Source organism: Heliconius melpomene, chromosome 7 (genome assembly GCF_056956725.1).
Source record: "Heliconius melpomene rosina isolate 202511_hmr_F chromosome 7, ASM5695672v1, whole genome shotgun sequence".
Classification (NCBI taxonomy): Eukaryota; Metazoa; Arthropoda; class Insecta; order Lepidoptera; family Nymphalidae; genus Heliconius; species Heliconius melpomene.
Window position 1 is genome coordinate 1,636,954 of NC_140395.1, and position 20,470 is coordinate 1,657,423.

Below are 20,470 nucleotides of genomic sequence, written 5' to 3' on the forward strand. Positions count from 1 at the left end.
TTTTCTCTGTTCCTGTTTATCTTACAGGCTACTGTCCTTATTATAAAATCATCGACAATAACAAAAAAAAATGCAATAAATAAGTACTAATAGACATATTGTCTTGTTAAGAAATTAACTATATATCCATTTTTAAATAGGTCTAGCTTTTATACATTGCCTATTTTAGTAGAAAGTTTTTTTTACAACCTTTGAGATTCATGCATTTCCTTACACCACACTCAAATCGTCAGATTATTGAAGTATACACTTTTCTGCACGTATTTAATTTACCTTGTATTAAACTGACGCGCTCGAGTTTTTTTTATTAATCTGACAGACTGCCCTCTACACGCCCCTATATGAAGGGTACACATTGGTAGGGGAACACTACAGGGTACAAGTTTCTCCCTATATGATTTTCTGAAACGCTCGAGTAACGTACAAAATCGCCGCTTGTGTTCCCTACTATAACCAATCTATTATTGCGCCGATGTGAGATTTTAAAAAATCACAAATCTTTTTTTTATATTTATATTAAAAGGATTTTATATTTTTTTGAGGGTTATCAATAATAAAACACAATGTTATCTGTCCGACTTTATTGAAAAACAGTGACAGCGAATACTTCATAAAAATACAAAAAAAATATTGACAATAAACTAAAAAATAAGTAATAATAAACTTAACAAGTAAACATGGCTCGATAGGAACTCAACTATATACAAATAAAAGATCACATTTTCAAATCAACGAACATAATTACAAAAAAAACAATGTTGTACTTTGTTTAAACAATAACGACAGTTGTCGTACAGATTATTAAAATTTAACATTAGTGATGTTACTATTGAAATTTAGAAAATATAATTCAAATATATATTATAATAAAATTAAAAACGATATAGTTGACATTTAAAAATTAATGTCATTACATTTTAATTTAGTTAATAACAAGCCAAACACCAATTTTGTTAAAATAGAAAAATATTTTGAAACACAAAACTTCAAACGACTGTCAAACTCATTTAACCATAGACTATTCTAATATTAATCTGTACCACAACAGACAGTTAAAGAGAACTTACAAATAAAAATTAAATGGAACATTATTATGTACATATAATTAATTCTAACCTACTCCTAGCCTATTCGTTTATTATAGAACACAATGTGCATACGAATTATACTGAAAAGAAACTTCTTAAGACATTTTTAATTACAACGATAAAAATGAATTAATACCTATACGATTCATAGAAATTGTCAAATAATGAAAAATTTTAAGGATCAGTGGTAAAATTTTGTAAACAATTGTCAAAAAATGCAATTTCAGCATGTGTAAACAACAAGACAGATCAGTAGTGGTGAGATTGTTAAATAATCGTAATATTATATTCGAAACGAGATAACTACCGTAATAACTTTATAATTATACTTTTTTAATAAAAAGTGAATTGATCATCGTTGATCAAATAAGTTGCTTGTACTAAATTTCAGGTTTCAATAAAAAACTAAGTAGTTTAAATTATTTAAACGTTACTTCAAAAAAAAAAACTATATGGTACCTTTTTAAATTTTACTTTTGATGTTTTTGTAGCCTTATGAAGTGTCTTAGTACTAGTATCCGTTATCTTTAAAAAATAATTAAAGGAGAAAAGAGAGCTTCACGCTGTATCCCGCACACAGCAGGGTAGGCGGAGGAAACCTAGTGTTAAGACACTCCGTTCCCCACTTTCTGCCGAATTCTGGTGGCATTGCGTAATGCGTGGCAGAACATGTACACTCGATACTAAAAAAACATCGATTTACATAATCGATCAACGATCATCAAAATATCGATATCAACAGAGTACATAATTTATATTATTATATTTAACCTGTAATTTTATAGTTTGTCTAGTGTTAGCGATAGGCACTTTTTATTTAAAACTTTTTAAAGAGAACAAAAGGCCATATAAAATTATGATAAATAATATAAAAAAATGTAAATTGTTTAAAGATAAAAAAATCACATGAATATTGTTTATAATATTAATTAAAGAGATTATTTTACAGATCCTGTATGTAAGTAACAACATCGATATCGATAGATAAAAGGCCGTAGCGTTTGGCGCTTCGTTCTTTCTATCCCGGTAGAGATAAAGCGTGAAGCTTTAGAAAAACAAAACGATAATTTACCGTTTTAAAGACACCATCTACTATTGTGGTTTGAAATACAATTAGAAGTAAAAAGTATATTTATAATACAGGTAAAAGTACAGTTTGTTTAAATAAAACATGGTGTTTAGTTCCGTAATTTAGTAAAAAGAGTTAATCGCGTGACAGCGTCTGATTATAAGCGCGATGATTGTGGATTCGATTCTTGGGGGTATTAATTATTTTTAATTCCTCGCTTCAGTAAGAGAAAGGGAACGGCGTTGAGTTTCGCCACCAAAAGTCTTTAAAATCAACTTAACGGAGTAATTTAAAAAAACGTTTCCTCTGATTCTCTATATGCGGGATACAGCGTAAACAGAATAGAAGAAAAATAATAACCTGACAAATGGTACTATTTAAAAATCGATATCGATATTGTAACTGAAGTATTATTTAAGCATAATAATAAATATTCTTAAAAAAATGGTATATAATAATCGATTTATAAAACTTCAACATTACGACGTAATACAGTGTATAATAAATAGTATATGTAAAAAAAACAGATCACTAAAGCGTTGTGGGAATGTCAAAATTGTGATTTATAAAAATGTATTCACTTAAAATATTATAAATAATATTTGAATAAATAAATGTTGCCATATCAATAAAACGTGTAGTACCATTATCAAAAAAACAACGAATAATCGATAATAAACAATCGACTAAATCACTGTCAAACTAAAATCGATGTTGTACATTATATCGATTATATATAAACTGTTATTATAAATTTAACGTTTTTCTAACTGTCAATAAATCCTGCGTCTAAACGATGAATTCAAAGAGAAGCTTAAAATTGTTATATTTCAACACGAAATACGTGAGGTAACGATATTTTTTATTATTTTTTTAAATTACTAACTGTATTTCTTATTATAATCTGTGACAAATCTAAAACTACGCATAGAGTAATAAGATTGTAGATATATAGAATAGAATTTGTTGAAAATAAATTGTTTAATTTGACGCTTAGTTTGTCATGTACAAAAACAAAACAAAAAATAATAAAACCAAAAGTCAAAGGTTAACGATAGATAAAAAATGTAATAAAAAATACCCAAAATATCTATTCTATACTTCTTCAATATAATGATATATAAATTAACTATAAATAACGAAGCTAAGGAAAAAAGCCTATAACTATACAATTATAAATGCAATTGAAATGACACCGATGGAAGAGTGCGGTCGGTTGTTTGACAATTAAAAATATCAAGTTTAAACAAAAAAAATATAAACGCACCAAATTTATAGGTTCTTTCGATATTTTTACTAGTTAAAAATAAAACATAATTAAAAAAAATACAATGACATTTATAGTAACATCTTAAACCAGAAATAATTCATATTTTTTAAGTAAATGAATAGAAAAAATACTAAACAAAAACATTATTTACCATACCAAGCCAAAAATCAAAAAATAATCCCAACCGACCGCATCAAAAAAATGCACATCAAAGGACACAGATTAAAAATATCACAAAACTCACAAACTGTTACCGAACATCATTCTGTCGTCGTACAAACTCAATCTGTTACACTCACTGGCCCTCCCCTTTTGCAAAGCCCTGTCCCGCCTCGCCTTCCTCACCGCTACCGGTAAATCCCCGGGAGTTTTCACCCTTCCCGCGGGATTCAACAGGTTCAAATCTCCGGACGAGAATATATCGCTCACTTGTTCCAATGAATGTTGACGTTTTATTGATAACGACCTCAAATTTGGCTTGGTTTCGTCGTTATTTGTACTTGTTGTTGGTAGTTTGAGTGTTAAGTCGGGGATTTCCCCGTTTAATGCTGCCAAGTAAACCGGATTATCACCGCTGTAGCCGTTAAGCAAATTTTCTTTATCATTTGGATCGCTAAATTCGTTGCCAAAATTAGTATATTTATTATATTTATTGTAACTGAAGTCTGTTTTTTGTTGGCTTTCTTTTAAAACATCATTTTTCTTTTTCTCTTCATTTTTTATCGATTGCATGGTTATTTTAGATCCGCCATTTTCCGACAACAACATCAAATGCTCGTCTTCGCTGCTCGAGCAATCGGAATTCAAATCGAATGGACTCTCAAAATCGTTTTGATTATCGATATATTGTAATTCCAAGTTAATACTCGCTCGGGACGAGTTGCCGCTATTCGATATTATCTTATTATCGCAACTTAATCGTTTTTTTATAGTCGAGTCTTCCGATTCGGAATTTCTATACAAACTTTGACTCGATACTGACGTCCTCATAAGTTTTAAGCTGTCTGAACTATTTTTTAACTCGGGCTTCACTTTTGGTACAATTATGGCGAAGATTTGTTTATCATCATCTCGTGACAGCTCTTTGAATTTTTTATCAGTATTTAGTTCTGATTCCATTATCATTGTAGGTGATAACGTTTTATTTGGCGGTGATAACGTACACGGTCCTTCAAAGTTGTATGATCTGTCATCATTTAGTATTAAATTAGTTGGTCTATCAAAAGTTATGTTATTAGGTTTGTCTATTAAGGAGGTTTTAGTTTTAGCATTTTGCGCCATATTGGAATCTAATTTCACTTCAGTTTCTTTTGGTTTTGTCAATTTCTTCTCGAAAAATCTTCTAATACCCCATTTAGGTTTATCTTGCAATAAATTAGTCTCTTTAGGTTGTCTATCGTCTGTTGAAGTTACATCATTTTGGACGTACTCCAACGGCCTTTGATACGATCTTATTTCGTTCAATCTCTCATTTTCCCTTGCTCTATTAATTCTAACAATTGATAGTTCGCCATTTTGTCTAGCTTCTGTGTCTTTAATACTTTTGTGTATAAGCTGCACTGTGTGTGTATCTGTGCTTGTGTTTGTGTTCCGCTCTATACACGTGTTTCGACCTATATGCGGGTCCGGGTATAAGAGGGGGGTCGTGACGTCACTGTTTTGTGTACGATTCGAGTTCTTATCGATTTCCGGTTGTATGGTAGGTTCTGTTGCTGCTATGGAATGATAAAACTATGCGTTAATATATCAGTAATATTATATTTTAATAAATAAGAAGAAATCTGTTTATTGGTCAATTTTTTTTTCAAGAAAGTCACATAAGAAATAAATAAATTTAATTAATAAATTTGTTTTTTTTTATGGTTGCTTGTAAGAAATTGCTTTTAGTGATAAAGAACAAAAGTAAATATATAAGAAATTACAAAAATAGTTCCTAAATATTACCTTTAAGGCTCTAATTTATCATTGTATATAAAACTTATCTAACGAAATCTATAATTCCATGTTATTATATATTTTTTGTGTAATTTATAGGCTTTGTAAACGGTGCGTCCTAACACTAGGTTCCTAGGTTTCCTTTGACTACCTTTCTGTGCGCGGGATACAGCTCGAAACTAGAAAAAAAAAACTTTTTTCTGCCATAGTATAAAGAGGAATACTACAACTACTAAATGTATATAGTCCCAGGTTCCATTCCCGCTTAGAACTAATATTTACCTACTATATAAAATAATAAAAACAAACAGCTCACCCGGCGGATGTGGATGTAAATTATTATCATGTATAACTGGGCCCTGGATTTGTAACATCATTTTGAGTTCAGCCATTCTTTCTTCAACACATACTGCAGTTAACCTGTTGTTAAAACAATATATTTCATTTGAAGGAATTATGTACAAAGAAAAAAATGTAGTCACCTCTTTTATTTTTTAGTTCACTTAGCTATTTGAATATAGAAATATTAACGTAAGTTAATTGAGGCCAGTCGCGGCGCAAGCGTGCGACTGCAAATGCTATATAGGATAGGTTGTGGGTTCAATTTCCTCTCGGGCGAATGAATTATTTAATATTTTTTTTAGTCCTTGTTTTGGTAACGAGGCAAAACGCGGCGTTGAGTTCCGCCATTCGCAAAGTTACACTAAAAGTAGAGAACTACTAATAGAACTAGAACTAGAATAGAGAACTAGCTAATACTACCGAATAAGACATAGGCTACAATTTACGTAGACATTTTTTAAAATTTGACTATAATATAACAATTAAATTGAGCGGGCGATACGTTTGAGTCGCTAGTAACTAATATAGAAATCGAACCCGCTCTTACCTAGCTTCAGCATCATGATCCCAGCATTCGTCGCAAGTGTCTGTTGCAATTTTTAATACTCTAGCTTCTGGGACAGGGCCTTTCGGTAATGGCGGACGTGCTTTGTTTCTCGATACTAGCGCCTGGAAATTAGATGTATTTCAATATAGGACACATATTAAGAAAGTGTGGTAACACAACCAATTTTCCATGATGGCTAGAATTATTAAATTTAAATGCTAGTCTTCTAACATTTAACGTTAAGAGGCCAGCCGCGCAGAGTCAATGGGTGTGATTGTAAATGTGAGTGGTTTGGTTTCGATCCCCACTCGAAGAAATGAAATATTCTTCTGTGGTGTCAAAGCAAAGCATAGCGTTGAGTTCCGCCACTCAACACCCAATACCTCAGAACTCGGCGGAAAGTGTGGGACGGAACTTAACACTAGGTTCCCTCTGCCTACTCTGTTGTTTGCGGGATACAGCGTGAAGCTGTTTTTTTTGATAATATAAATATAAAAAAAAAATCAGCTTCACGCTAAGCACGCAAGTATTAAGGTCTAAATCAGTATAATAAAATGAATCCACACCAACCTGCATTTGTGCTAGAGTTGGCCTCGGTGGCAATCCATGATGATGATAAGGAGGAGCATATGGTGGGACATAACATTCTTTAGCCCCGCCCACTCCACTACGGGGCGTGGTGTATCTTTCTGACGAACTAATGACAGCCCCTTGGCTCATTGTATATGGTCCATTCTGACCAATCACAGGGCCTTGTGACATTACACAAGGTCCATTCGTACCAATTACTACACTATGAGGCGTGGCATAAGCTCCATTCTGACCAATTACAGCATTCTGCGTTACGTAAGGTCCATTCTGATTAGTCATAGCACTTTGGGGCGTGGCATATCCTAATTGACCAATCAATTCTAAGGGCGTGGCGCCCGCAGTAGGCGTGGCGTGTGCGCCTGAGCATCGCCATAGCATCTCCCACAGTACTAGGCCAAGTGCAAACACGTCCACGGCGCAGAGCGCAGCACGAGCCCCGCTTAAGTCCAAAGCGCCCTCTAACGCTTCGGGGGAGAGATAGCGCAGCGTTCCTGCCTGTAATGTTTATTTTTTGACTACTAGACAAAATGTAAATTAAATGTGACATATTTTTTAAGTTAATTCGAAGTAATTGAAAAAACAGAATTACAAATTGATATTTTTTTAAATGTATTAATAATTTTAGCATATAAAGTTTCTTATTATTTTTATGACTTAATTGTTAAATGAAATGAAAAAATCGAATGCTCCAAGTAAATATCGAACTTACAAGCGTCGTACATCCAGACGCTGTCCAACTGCACGTCGGCCTTTATGTTTTTGTGTCTTTGTATTTACATATATGTGTGTATGTACATGTTAAGGTGTATGTGTGACCGTCTGTCGTACTACCTCTGTAATGCGGCTGGGCGCGGAGTGGTCGCGGCGAGGTAGCAGAGGCTGCGCGAGGCCGAGGTCGGCGAGGCGCGCGCTGCCGTCGCAGCATACCAGGATGTTTCCGCTGTTCACGTCGCGGTGCACTATGCAGGGCTTCATGGACGCTGCAATTCAAAATCTGCGTTATTTGTCGTAAAAATCGTAGATATGACTTCATTTGGGCTTCAAATCCTTACGAATAATACATTCTATGTAGCGTTAGACTCACTATAAATAACGATATCAATACGTTAGTATTAACTTAAACCACATTCTAAGTGTCCACTGTACAAAAGGACTCTGTGTTAGTTGTAGCAGAAAAAGGCACAACCGGCACCATCGCAAATGTAATGTCAACTGTACCTCTGACAATTACTACTACCATTAACCCCCACCAGGTTGCGTACTCATTTCAATACACTACAATTCAGCTACTAAGACTAGTATTATAGGAAACACATCTTAAACAATCGCGATTATATTTGGTGCCTTAAAGACAAAATAAAGGAAGAAAGTACCTACAAAAGCTTACATACAAAATCTTCCTACATAGATGGTAAATGCATGGAGGCCAATCGTTGCGCAGGGCCACAAGCGTGTCTGTAAACGCGACAGGTACGATTCCCGATTCCGAAACAAAATATTTAAGATTTTAATTTCTCGTTCTGGTGTCTAGGCAAAGCGCGGCATTAATTTTCGCCACTTAAGAGAATTCTCCGGAAAACGGAAAACGAAGAATATTAATACTAGGTTCCCTCTGCATAACCTGCTATGAGCGAGATACAGCGTGAAGCAAAAAAATCCTCACTCTAATCACAAAACAAAACACAGCGTTGAGTTCCGCCACTCGCAATGTGCCACAAATTTGGCGCTCCTTAGGGAATGGAGTGTCTCAACACTTTATTTTCTCTGCCTTCCTTGTTATACGCGGAATACATTGTGAAACAAAAAAAAAGAACTCACTGGCCGTATGTAAATGCGCCAGGGCGGATGCCAAACCGTGTGCCATCTCCGCAAACTCCCTCCACGTTATCGGGGCTCTCTGCAGTCTATGGCGGAGAGATTCTTTGCAAAGTTCTAGAACAACTAATTGAGATCTTCCACCGGCTTCTGTTAGGGAGGCTCGACTGTCGCTACCTGGGAAAAAATGGTACATTCATATCTTTCGGCGAAAAGTGGAGAACGGAAGTTTGTTGTCGACATTATGCCTCTTTCTGCCGACATTTCGACGCATGAATATGTCAAAAATAATGTCACGAAAATTGGGCGGTACGTGGCTAACGGAGTGTCTTAAATATTATAGCATAGCAGGGTAGGCAGAGGGAACCTAAGAGTACCTTCTACCCTGCTGCTTACATGCGGAATAAAACGTGAAACTAAAAATAAAACAACTTACCATAATATCTTAATAAATTGGGATGAGCGAGATGCGGTATACCATAAACGGAGGCTTCTTTATGCCACGCGTTTGGATTCGAATATAATTTGACTGCGACCGGAATCGATCCTAAGGTCCCCCGCCATACTGAACCGAATTTACCTTGACCTAAAAATAATTAAAATAAAATATATAAATAACTGGCTACCCTTCAGCATATTATTATCACGCTTTAAAATCACAAATTCAAATCAAACAAAAAATATAAGAAAAACAAATAAAATTCATATTAAATATTTACCAATATGCTCAATTAATGTCAAATTATCAACACATAGTAATCCTGTCGCCAGAGCATCTGGACCACTTCCCATTATATCACCTGAAAAATTTTAAAATTATATATTAACAAAGCAAGCAAGGAAGTTCACGCTGTATCCTGCATATGACAGGGTGGGCAAAGGGGACTTAGTGTTAAAACGAATGTTAAACATATACAAGTGGCGGTATCACAATATCACATTTTAATTACCAGAATGGGGAAAATGAAAATAATTTAAATAAGTACAGTACACATAATTCCTCGAGAATTTGGAGGTGCGGGTTCAGCTCGTACTCGGTTCCTACTGAATGTCTTAACGATAATTTCCCTTTGCGTTTCCTGCTATATCTGGGATACTGTATGAGGCTTAAAAAACGAAAAAAAAGAAGAAACAATACTATTATATCTACCTTTTTCAACATCAACACCATCGCTCAAATCATCCTTATCCAATTCCATTCGTTTACAATAAACCTTTCTGAATACTATAGCCATCAACAAAATGGCGACCAGCGCCAAAATGGCGGACGCCACTATATTAGAATAATTTGGATGAGTCGCACTTTCCATTGTGGACTCGGCTTTTATTGTTACCGTTTCTTCTTTTAGAGATACTGGAATGAGATGTTTTTTTTTTATTAGAGATATAAACAAAAAAATATTACAAATAATAATATTGGTATGTAAGCTTATTAGTAAAATATACCAATGTATCGTTTATTGGTAAAATAAATTGCTTAGATTTTTTATGACATAGATATATTTAGATTTTTTGAGTATTTTAGTATTTCTTGTATTATACAATATTAATGAATTCTTAATATAACATAAAAAAATATGAATAGTACATACAAAAATCAGCATTGCAGAAGTTTTTGGTGCAACAGCAAAATTTACCGCCTGGCAGTTTTGCTGTCACTCTGGTACACTTGTCACAGCTGTTCCGTCCTTCCGCTATTGAGGAACGCCAGCATCCTGTGGACAATATGTTAAATAAAACTAGAAATATATATTTTCTATTAGTTATCTGTGCTTAAACCCAGACCACAATGTGGCCCGCGGGCAGTGGCTGTACAGCCCTGGTGGCTACCAACGTCTAAATGTATAGATCATAACTGGTATAATGTTTTTTACTTTGATATTTATCTTGAATCAGACGAATTATTTAAATTTAGTCCAATAGATGCGCGATCTATCCATATAATTTAGAATCTAGGTCAAGTGACGATAATAGTCTATTTTCACTTATTTCAATAGTAAATGAGGCCTATTGAATTTTTGAATAGGGGTTTTAACAAAAACAAAACGTCTATAGCGAAACATGAAGCACGCAAAATAAGAAGCTTTATGAAGACGAAAATTATTCAAATACTTGTAATTACAAACGGCCTTTAGTATTATTTTTTCTAAAGAGTGGAATAACACTTTAACAATGCAAAAATCTCTCTTGATAAAGGATAATCCTAGCCTATATATATCATATCTAACAGTATAAATATGTCGTAAACGCGCGTAAAGGATTTTTAATGTAGTTTGTTGAGAACGTATGCTTTGGTGGACTGAACACCGAGGACGTTAAAAATCATGCAAAGTATATAAAAAAAACATCGACATACCTACTCGGGTACTACCAAAGAAAAAAATATATCTATACTAGGTATCTGTACTCAGATTATATATAAAAGTGAAGAATTTTTTCGGTTGAACACGCTAGTTTCAGGAGTTATTGATTTGAACTGATTCTTTTTTGTGTTCTTTAGATAGTTTATATTACATCACGCTACAAACAATAGAAGCAGAGTAATATTGAAAAATATTGAAAAAATAGATAGCACAAATAAAGGGAGCTTTCGTTGTGTGTTGCGTAATTAGATATTCTTAGTTATTTCCATTTGACCACGCAGGCAAAGCCACATGTAAAAACAAGTAATAAGTAAAGCTTTACGCACAGTCGCACTGCGTCTGACTGTTAACGTGACGGTTGTGGGTTCGATTCCTAATGGTCAATTAATTATTTAATGTTTTCATTTCATCGCTCTGGTAATTCAACAAAGCCTAGCGCACTAGCCTAAACGCACTCAAGTGCGTAACTCAACACACAATTTCTGGAAAATGCGTTTTGAAAAACGGAATTTTAACACGAGGTTCCCTCCATTTACCATGCTATATGCGTGATACAGTGAGGAGAAAAAAAAACAAGTCTGAAAATATGGTTTTATTTCTCGCGCGAATGCGACCTAAATGCTAAATTGCTTGGATAGAGATGTCACACGTGACATTTAAGTGCGCAATGCTTTTGCATCGTTTATTTTTTTTTTATGCTTGGTTTAACGTCAAAGGTGTACCATTTAACATTTGAGGATATAATGTATGCTTATTTTTTAAGTAAGTAAATTACGTTATTTTATCATATAATATTTATATGTTGTTTATTATTTTTAATTTGATAGATGCTAGATAGGAAATTTAATATTTTATATCTTGTCTTCGCTCTGGTGTCGAAGCAAAGCGCGGCGTGGAGTTCCACCACTTTGTTAAGACGGGAACCAACGCAGCGCTTCGCAATGCCTACAGAATTCGACGGAAAATGGGAAACGAAAATTTCGATAGCCTATGGTGGTTTAAAATAGACAGTAGATAATCCTTGAAAAAAATTGTCTTACAAAATATAATTTTTAAGTATAAGAACTGCCAGTATAAGAAACGATGAAGTAGTCATTGTAAGTCAGTTAAAATCTACTGAAATATAAATAAAAAGTCTATATTTCATAGACTTTGTAGTTGTTTACAGGCCTGTCAAGGCCTCCACAAGGTCAGTACCCATGGGCACAGGCCTCAAGTAAAGTATGGTACAGATATGACTGCCCTTATTTTTGACCAAGTGTCATAATAAAATCAAAATAATCAGGGTACAGGGAACCTAGTGTTAAGACACTTTGCTCCCCACTTTCTGCCGTATTCTAAAGCCATTGCATGTCAAGTGGCGTCACACTTTGTGCCCCTGCACCATGACTGCCCCGAGTGACACAATGTTTCTCGAATTATTCTAGAAACATCTAAAAAAGACAAATATATATTTTTATACATATATTAAACTAACTACATACCTTGACCCAATACAGTGATGTTTCCTTCATTATCCTGGTGCCACAGTGTGTAGCAGTAGGCTTTCGGGTCAGTACATTGTTCTACTTGTACTAGTTCGCCATTGGGCATCGTTGTTTCTGATAATGATCCTCTATCTGTAAAATAATTACAAAAAATAATAATACAAAAAACGACACACAGACAGGCGTATAGAGTATTTTATTTTGACACCAGCTTCATGATGTCAAAATGTTATATTGTCATTAAATTCAAAAATGCAAATGTGTTGGTTGGGGCACTCAGGGGGATTTAATTATTTGAAATTAAAAAAAAAAATTTCAAAACACTGTTGCAAGATTTTCTTACATTGATTATTGGATAGACAGGTACTGGTAAAGAAAATGATAGCAATAAAATAAATTTCATTAGTGGTTATTTGATCATGCATTTTGACTGATTGGCCTTGACCAGAGCAAGGAAATGAAAATATTAAATATTTCATTTCTTCAAGTGCCATGACTAGCCTCTGTATATTTTAACAAAAAAAATATTTTATTATCAGATATCTTTAAAAACTACCAACTGAAAGGTATCTTAAATAACTAAAAAGATACATACCAAAGATCTCATTTTCTGCCACCCATTGAGAATTTTTCTCATCATCATAAGATGGTGTGGCACTCAACGAAACACTGTGCATCTTATACAAACAAGATCTAGAATTTGGATTGATTGTTGTAGGAGTTTCAGTAACCAATGGAGCTTTCGTTTTATATTTTTGGACTTCATTGTTTAAATCATTTTGACCTTTACTTGTTGAAGTAGACATATTATCAATATTTAAGTTATCTCTTACAGATGCTGAAATTAATTGATTCAGTTCTTCATCTGGAGCCATTTCTTCAAAGTCATTAATACTTCTCTTTCCAATAACTCTAGGTTGATCTTGAGTGACTGGCCAGTAAGAGTCATCTTGGATATTATTCCATTGAATTGTTCTTCTGTGATGGTATTTAGTAAATGTTCTTACATAGTGGGATGGTTTCTGATGATGAATACTGTTTCTAGTATCTTGAGATTCTTGAGGGCGTGATGTTAACACTTTCGCGGTGAAGATGAACAGGAATAAAACCATACATTTAAGTAATGGAGTTACCCTTTGAGTTAAAATACCTTCCATCATTTTGGAAAATATTTTGTTAATATTTCAATTCTCAAATCTGTAAGATCTACATCATAACAAGCTGATGAATGAAATATTTTAGGTCATTTAGTGCAACCTAATTGCAGCTTAGCAACGACACTGCATAATATTGATTTTTCTTCGCGGAATTGAGACACGACAATGCGGCACTTTTTTGAAACGTTAACCCACTTTACACGAAACACAAATTTATTTCACAAGTTTTGACCCTCAAATAAACATTCAGTTAACTAATTTGAATATTTTATTAATTGTACGCAGTAAGCTTCATCTTATTTGTACCATTTGGTGAACTTTAGCAATATTCTTTTAAGTTTTGTCGTAAAAAAAATGAGGTAACTAATGTAGATCAAATTTAATATTATTTATTTTTATTTATCACATCGCGAAATGATTACCATTTAACATTGAAAAGTAATTAAAAAAGGAATCGATCGAGTGTTGACAAACACATTTCACTACTCGCCGACATATTGACTTTGCCGTTCCAATTTACGTTTTATTGTTAAAATATAACTTCGACTCTAAAAAACATACAAGACGTAAATATATGTAAAGTAAAAAAACAATTATTTTAATCTGCATTTAATATTTTATTTTTATAATTTTGGATTGGAAATTAGTTTTTCAAATTTGTAACACTGTACACGAGTTGTTTATTATTTTTGTTATTTTTCGATAATTTTTAAACACAACATTTGACTTTGACATTTCGTAGCAGAAATGAAGAAAAGAACGAGAAGCTTATTTTCGTCTTTGTTGCTTTCGGCTTGTTAAAATTTGATTTGAATATTTTATGGTCTATTATTGAACATAAAAAACTATTTCGAAAATACCTTTTTCTCTGAATATTAAAAATGTCACTTGGAGTTACTGAAGAAATAGATGAGGCAAAGGAGCGCGCCCATTTTCGAGCGGTTGTTAACGCTTTTAAATATTATAAGTAAGTAATAAATATAATAAACGATCTAAATATCATATTTAATAGTTTACCATATATGTCAGCATAATATGGACTGGATGGACTGTAGAAATATGATTTTACCGTTATGTATTAACTTAGCAACAATCCAATAAGGGAACAAATAGATCAAAATTGGTAAATGTAATTAGCCTCTTTAGACAACAATGAGCTTTGTTTACGATCTAAACGCATGTGGAACTTTAACCTTACAGTCCTTGTAGAATAAGGTTTGATTTGCCTAAATTAAAGTTTTTTATATCTTTATTATAATAAGTAAGTATATAAATGTAGTAAGATTTGTTTCTACTTCTTTTATAAAACTGATAATCAGTCAATTATCTATTACAGTATAAAATTATAGCTATTTTAGGCTGATGACACATTGTGTAATTTTCTCACCTATGACAAATTTTATCAGAATGATTCAGAACAATTTACTTTAAAACATCCTATATATTGAATTAGTAGTCAAAATTTTGATGAAATAAAATTATAGCTAACATAATGTGAATATAAGTGCAAAATAGATTAAGAAAGTGATAATATTAAAACTACTGAATGAATAATTTTTAGCATAACAACATTGCTCATTCATTTTATGGTGTATCAAATTTCCCATTAATATTTTGAAGGGGTAAAGAGAGGGCTAATAGGATGTTTACTATTTTCAAAATGTAGGCAGAGGAATCCTGAGAATCTAGTGTTAAGCTATTCCATTCCTATTAAAACTTTTCCATTCCCCACTTTCCACAGGATTCTGGTTGCGTTGCATATTGAGTGATGGAACTCAGAGCCACAAAAGGCATATCATTTCAGCCATTTGAAGATTATCAGCTCTTTTCTAATTGTTTGTTTGCTTTTGAGAGCTGTTTTAAATTGTAATTTTTTAAAAGAAAATGTAATTATGTATGTATTATGTATGTTCCTTATCTTTTTAGATTATGTAGCCTGGACAGAATCCACAAATCTGAAAAAATAATCTCAATGCTACCTCCAAATCATCAAAAAAGGCTCGACAAGTACAAAACTTATTTAACAAAGTTTAAAAAATGCTTAGACGCCAATAATACTATAGTACACTATATAATAGATGATGTGGACACAATGTTTGAAAATGTAGACCACAGTGTAGACAATGGAGTGGATAATTTTAGTAATAATTACAATAATTGTGAGTTGCCATCACACAAGCAACACAAAATGCAACATGATGTTGAAAAGGTATTTATTTTTTTAAACTGTCTGAGTTTGGTGGAAGATATCATTAAAAGTGTTGTGGTGCAATGGTTCACAGATTGGGTTGTAAAAGTGATGATTGTCAGTGTAATCAATTATCTTATTATCATTTTCTGATGCAGTCTGTTATTTTGTGGAAAGCAGCGGAATGGAAAATGTTTAATAAATTGTATGAATAAGTTATTGTTGAGTACCGCAACTCAATACCCAATGGCTCTATAATTTGACGGAAAGTTAATAATGGAAGGACTTTAATGGAAACAAAGTGTCTCAACACTAGATTCCCTCTGCCTACTCTGTTATTTGCAGGATACATCATGAAGCTGAAAAAAAGTTCTATAATAGTATTTTAACTAATATTTCATATATGATTTCTTTGTCTTGTTATTGTTTCGTTCAAAAATAAATATTATATCATATGCAGTAGAATTTTGTATTATAAAACCACCCATTAAATTGAATGTTAGATTTTGATTTTTTATTAAATGATGTATGATTAATGGCTTATAATTCTGTTGTGGACTTTATAATTCTGTAGACAATTATACATTAACTAGCGGACGCGCGCAGCTTCGCTAGCTTATTTAGGGGTGAATTCTAATAAACCAAGAAACATGTGTTCAATGAAATATTTTTAAGAGTCGAAATTTCAAATTTTATAAAAATCGGTGGCGATTTGAAGATTTTTCCATACAAACTTTCAACCCCTTATTTGCACCTTTAGGAAGAGAATTCTAGAAAACGATGAAACACGTATTCAATTAAATGCTTTTAAAAATCTAAATTTCAAATTTTATAAAAATCGGTGCCGATTTAATTTTTTTTCCATACAAACTTTCAACCCCTATTTCTCCCCTTTAGGGTTAAAATTTTTCAAAATCGCTTCTTAGTGGATGTCCAGATTACGAAAGTAAACATCTGTCCAAATTTTACGTTTCTACGCACAGCGGTTACGGCTGTGCGTGCGTCTTACCTCAGTCAGTGAGGACAAGTCCTTTTATATATATAGTAGATTATAACACACAATATAAGCAAGTCTGTTAATTGTGTTTTTTTCTGTTCTTTTTTTTCTAGGTACAATCAGTTCTAAAGAACATAGTAAGGGATTGGAGCGACGCCGGCGCCGCTGAAAGAGAACAATGTTACAAGCCGATACTGGATGAACTAGATATATTATATCCATTGGAGAAGCATAGGTGATTTATAAAATATTATTATAAATATATTTTAGGTTTCCACTTTTGTCAGCCGAAAATCTTTTAAATTGCCTGTCCATCGTCAGGGAATGGACGTATCTTGATTGGGACGAAATTTCATAACACTAGGTTCGCAGGTTCCCTAAGTCTAGCCTGCTAGGTGCGGAAGCCGCTACAGCGTAAAGCTAAAGAAACGGTTGGGTTTCATTTATCAATCAATTAAATATTTCCAAAGAGCCTTGTAAAATTTAAATAGATTCAGAAATTTAAATAGATTCATTTAGAGGCCAGTCGTGGTGCAGGGGCACAAAGTGTGACTGTAAAACCGATTGGTTGTGGGTTCGATGTACACTCGAGGAGATGAAATATGTATTTAAATTTTTTCGCATTGAGTTCTGCCACTCAACACGCAATGCCTTCAGAATTCGGCAGAAAATGGGGAACAGAGTGTCTTAACACTAGGTTCCCTCTGCCTGCATGTGTACCTGTGTCTGCGGGATAGAACGTGAAGCTGATAAAATTATATATATTATAGAAAATAATTTTTTTAAAGTTTTTCAGTTTTCTATAGTTTTAGTTTTTTATTTCCCACTCTTATTTATACTTGGCGGAATTTTTTTTGTTTATTCTTTATTGTACATAAATGTGACAGGTTTTCTTCAAATTTCAGTGATAAATCTCACATAAAAGTGTTAGTACCTGGCGCGGGTCTAGGCAGGTTGGCGTGGGAGATAGCAGCAAGGGGATATTCGTGTCAGGGCAACGAGTTCTCACTGTTCATGCTGTTTGCTAGCAACTTTATATTGAATAAGTGTCCAGAGGTACGTGGGTTCGTATTTTGCTAATTGTATTTTATGTTCTTTTTTATTTGACATAGTTGACATTTAACAAAAGAAACATTTTGCCCTTGTCGCATAGTGTGTTACTATGTAGACATGATATTAGTAAGATAAAAGAATATTTTTAACAATTTTTAAGTGTCATTCCACACTTAGGAAAGAAAAATACTTTTTACAAAACTTGAAACCGCGGCAGCCAAGAGGCGCTCCGTTTCAAATCCCGGTACGTTTTCTAAAAAGCAGGTATTTAATTTGTTTCCCAGGCGAACCAACACACAGTGTTCCCTTGGGTACATCAGTACGTCAATCACATGACAAGCGAGCACCAAATCCAGGCGGCCACTTTCCCAGATGTACCGCCTTCCACCAGACACTCACATTTTTCTATAGCTGCCGGAGATTTTCTCAAGGTAATAAATTATGACTTTCTTTTTGATATTTCATGCATCTCGCACCTAGCAGACTAGACAGAGGGAACCTGTGAACCTCGTGTTAACACACTCCATTCCCATTAAAAGGGACAAATTGAAGAGAATGATCATATTTCTTTGCACCGGATTGGCACCAATTGTTATAAATATTTGAAATATTTCTTAAAAATATTTCATTGGACACTGGTTTCACGGTTTATTAGAATTTACCCCCTAAACTGAGAATAATTTCATAAATGTATTTAATAAATATTCGTATGATTCAAGCGGTGAAGCCGCTACGGTCCTCTAGTAAAATATAAGTATATGTATTTAGAATTTAGCGAATTATAGTTTAAAATAAATGTAAGTAATGTTAAGTGAAACAGACAAGGAGAAATGCGCAACAAAAGAGAAATTCATACAAGTAGTGTGTCCTCATTATAATAAGATATATGAATAAAATAAATAACTCAGCAGCCAAGGCTCTCCACGATATAGGTTGCTAGTAAAAAAAAAATATTTACATTCTTATTTTCCCACTAGCTAAGATTGTAGGTTTTCCCTACCGATTAGGTACAGTGCACTGTCCGCAACACACGGCGTTGAGTTCCGCCACTCAACATGCGAAGGTTCAAAATTTGGGTGCAATTGAATGGCTTTACAAAAGGTTCTATTTGTCTATCCTGATAGCGGCATCCCCATATAGATGGGGGACACTACGTAAAATAAATAAATATGAAAACAGCTTCACGCTGTATCCCGCACATAGCAGGGTAGGCAGAGGGAACCTAGTGTTCACACACTACGTGAAAATAATAATACTGTATTGTTTCAGGTATATACAGAAGTCAATGAGTGGCATTGCGTAGGGACATGTTTTTTCATAGATTGTGCACCAAACGTTATAGAGTTCGTGGAGAGAATATACGCCATATTGCAACCGGGTGGTTATTGGATTAATCTGGGGCCTTTGTTATATCATTATAGGTAATTTTATTTTTATCCACAAAAACTACTTACTTTATTGTTAAACTATGTTATTAGAACTTGTATTTATGAAACTAAATGATTATAAATAAAGTCGAAGCAATGAAAATATTAAATATTTCATTCCCCTGAGTGGAAATCGAATTCGCAACCTTCGCGTTTGCAGTCGCACGCTTGTGCCCCAGCGCTATGACGGCCATGATAAAAATGTATTATTATTTATTTTCAGTGTGCTGATATGTGTCATGTCAATTGGAAGGAATAGAAATCAAAACTATCTTACTTAATTGTTCTATAATAGTGTAATAATGTAAATGTTATATGTATTTTTTGCAGTGATATGCCAACTGAGTTCAGTATCGAGCCACCTTACGATATACTCATGGATATTATAAAAGATGTCGGTTTCGAGGTTATGGTAAGATATTATTACATATTGTTTCTTATAGATAGGCATAGAGAGCCTAGTATCAAGGCACTCTGTTCTAAGTTTTCCGTCTGAATTCGGGACATTCTGCGTTGAGCGCCGGTTTGCGTCTTGTTGGAATCGAACCCAGTCTTCGCGCTTATAGTCTGTAATCTGACGGAGAATGTATTATCTTAACACTAAGCTCTCTATTCTACCCTGCTGTGTTGGATAAAGTACGAAACTGAGAAATATATATGTTTAACGCCGTAAAAAGTTACGTTACTTAAGTTTTTCTGTAATTTATTTACGTTCCTCTATATCCAAATTTTAAATATAATATTTATTTACTGTTTACAGAAAGAAAAAACGGGTGTTCAAACGAAATATGCACAAAATCCGAACTCCATGATGCAACACGAATATAAATCTGTTTTCTTCGTTTGTAGGAAGCCTTATAGTGCCTGAAGTATTAATATTATATCTAATGTTTATGTTATTAAATCGTTCATATATTATTTAGTTTTTTTTTACCCCCTTTAAAATCAATTAAAGTTATAATGGCGCAGTGCTATTGTGCTTAGCTGTTAAAGCAATGCTTGTGGAATTAACTATTTGCATTTTGGTTTTTCACCCTGCTTTGGCTTAGGCGCGGCGTTTAGTTTTGCAAATCGACATGCGATAACATAATTTTAAAAATAATGTTATACATAATATTAAATGTATATTATAGTCGTCATG

At 33.5% G+C, this 20,470-nt stretch overlaps 2 protein-coding genes across 3 annotated transcripts; one reads left to right on the forward strand and one right to left on the reverse strand.

Moving 5' to 3' along the window:
* Nucleotides 1-566: 566 nt before the first annotated feature.
* Nucleotides 567-14,152, reverse strand: LOC146537254 (uncharacterized). Of its 2 annotated transcripts, none has more exons than XM_085188601.1 (12): nucleotides 13,103-14,152; nucleotides 12,505-12,639; nucleotides 10,250-10,372; nucleotides 9,808-10,011; nucleotides 9,377-9,457; nucleotides 9,094-9,243; nucleotides 8,661-8,834; nucleotides 7,674-7,822; nucleotides 6,822-7,337; nucleotides 6,252-6,373; nucleotides 5,679-5,782; nucleotides 567-5,139 (listed from the first exon to the last, which is right to left on the reverse strand). In XM_085188601.1, the coding sequence occupies exons 1-12, from the start codon at nucleotides 13,665-13,667 to the stop codon at nucleotides 3,668-3,670; spliced, it is 3,795 nt and encodes a 1,264-aa protein (XP_085044727.1). In that variant the 5' UTR covers nucleotides 13,668-14,152; the 3' UTR covers nucleotides 567-3,667. The 2 variants fall into 2 exon arrangements, with proteins under 2 accessions (XP_085044727.1, XP_085044726.1); XM_085188600.1 differs by having other exon boundaries at nucleotides 567-5,142.
* Nucleotides 14,153-14,396: 244 nt separating this feature from the next.
* Nucleotides 14,397-20,247, forward strand: LOC146537255 (carnosine N-methyltransferase). Its single transcript, XM_085188727.1, has 8 exons — nucleotides 14,397-14,631; nucleotides 15,591-15,873; nucleotides 16,963-17,084; nucleotides 17,755-17,905; nucleotides 18,187-18,333; nucleotides 19,172-19,323; nucleotides 19,660-19,741; nucleotides 20,090-20,247. Exons 1-8 carry the CDS (start codon nucleotides 14,546-14,548, stop codon nucleotides 20,195-20,197), a joined length of 1,131 nt encoding a protein of 376 aa, XP_085044853.1. The 5' UTR covers nucleotides 14,397-14,545; the 3' UTR covers nucleotides 20,198-20,247.
* Nucleotides 20,248-20,470: the final 223 nt, after the last annotated feature.

Bases quoted from the DNA above. Each gene is read 5' to 3' on its own strand.
- LOC146537254 (XM_085188600.1), bottom strand. From the start codon at position 13,667: ATGATGGAAGGTATTTTAACTCAAAGGGTAACTCCATTACTTAAATGT. The intron at 7,823-8,660 runs GTGAGTTCTTTT...TTTGAATTGCAG, and splicing joins GGCGCATTTACATACGGCCA to CGTCCATGAAGCCCTGCATA. The intron at 5,783-6,251 runs GTAAGAGCGGGT...TTTTAACAACAG, and splicing joins GATCATGATGCTGAAGCTAG to GTTAACTGCAGTATGTGTTG.
- LOC146537255 (XM_085188727.1), top strand. From the start codon at position 14,546: ATGTCACTTGGAGTTACTGAAGAAATAGATGAGGCAAAGGAGCGCGCC. The intron at 15,874-16,962 runs GTATTTATTTTT...TTTTTTTTCTAG, and splicing joins TGCAACATGATGTTGAAAAG to GTACAATCAGTTCTAAAGAA. The intron at 17,906-18,186 runs GTACGTGGGTTC...TTTGTTTCCCAG, and splicing joins TATTGAATAAGTGTCCAGAG to GCGAACCAACACACAGTGTT.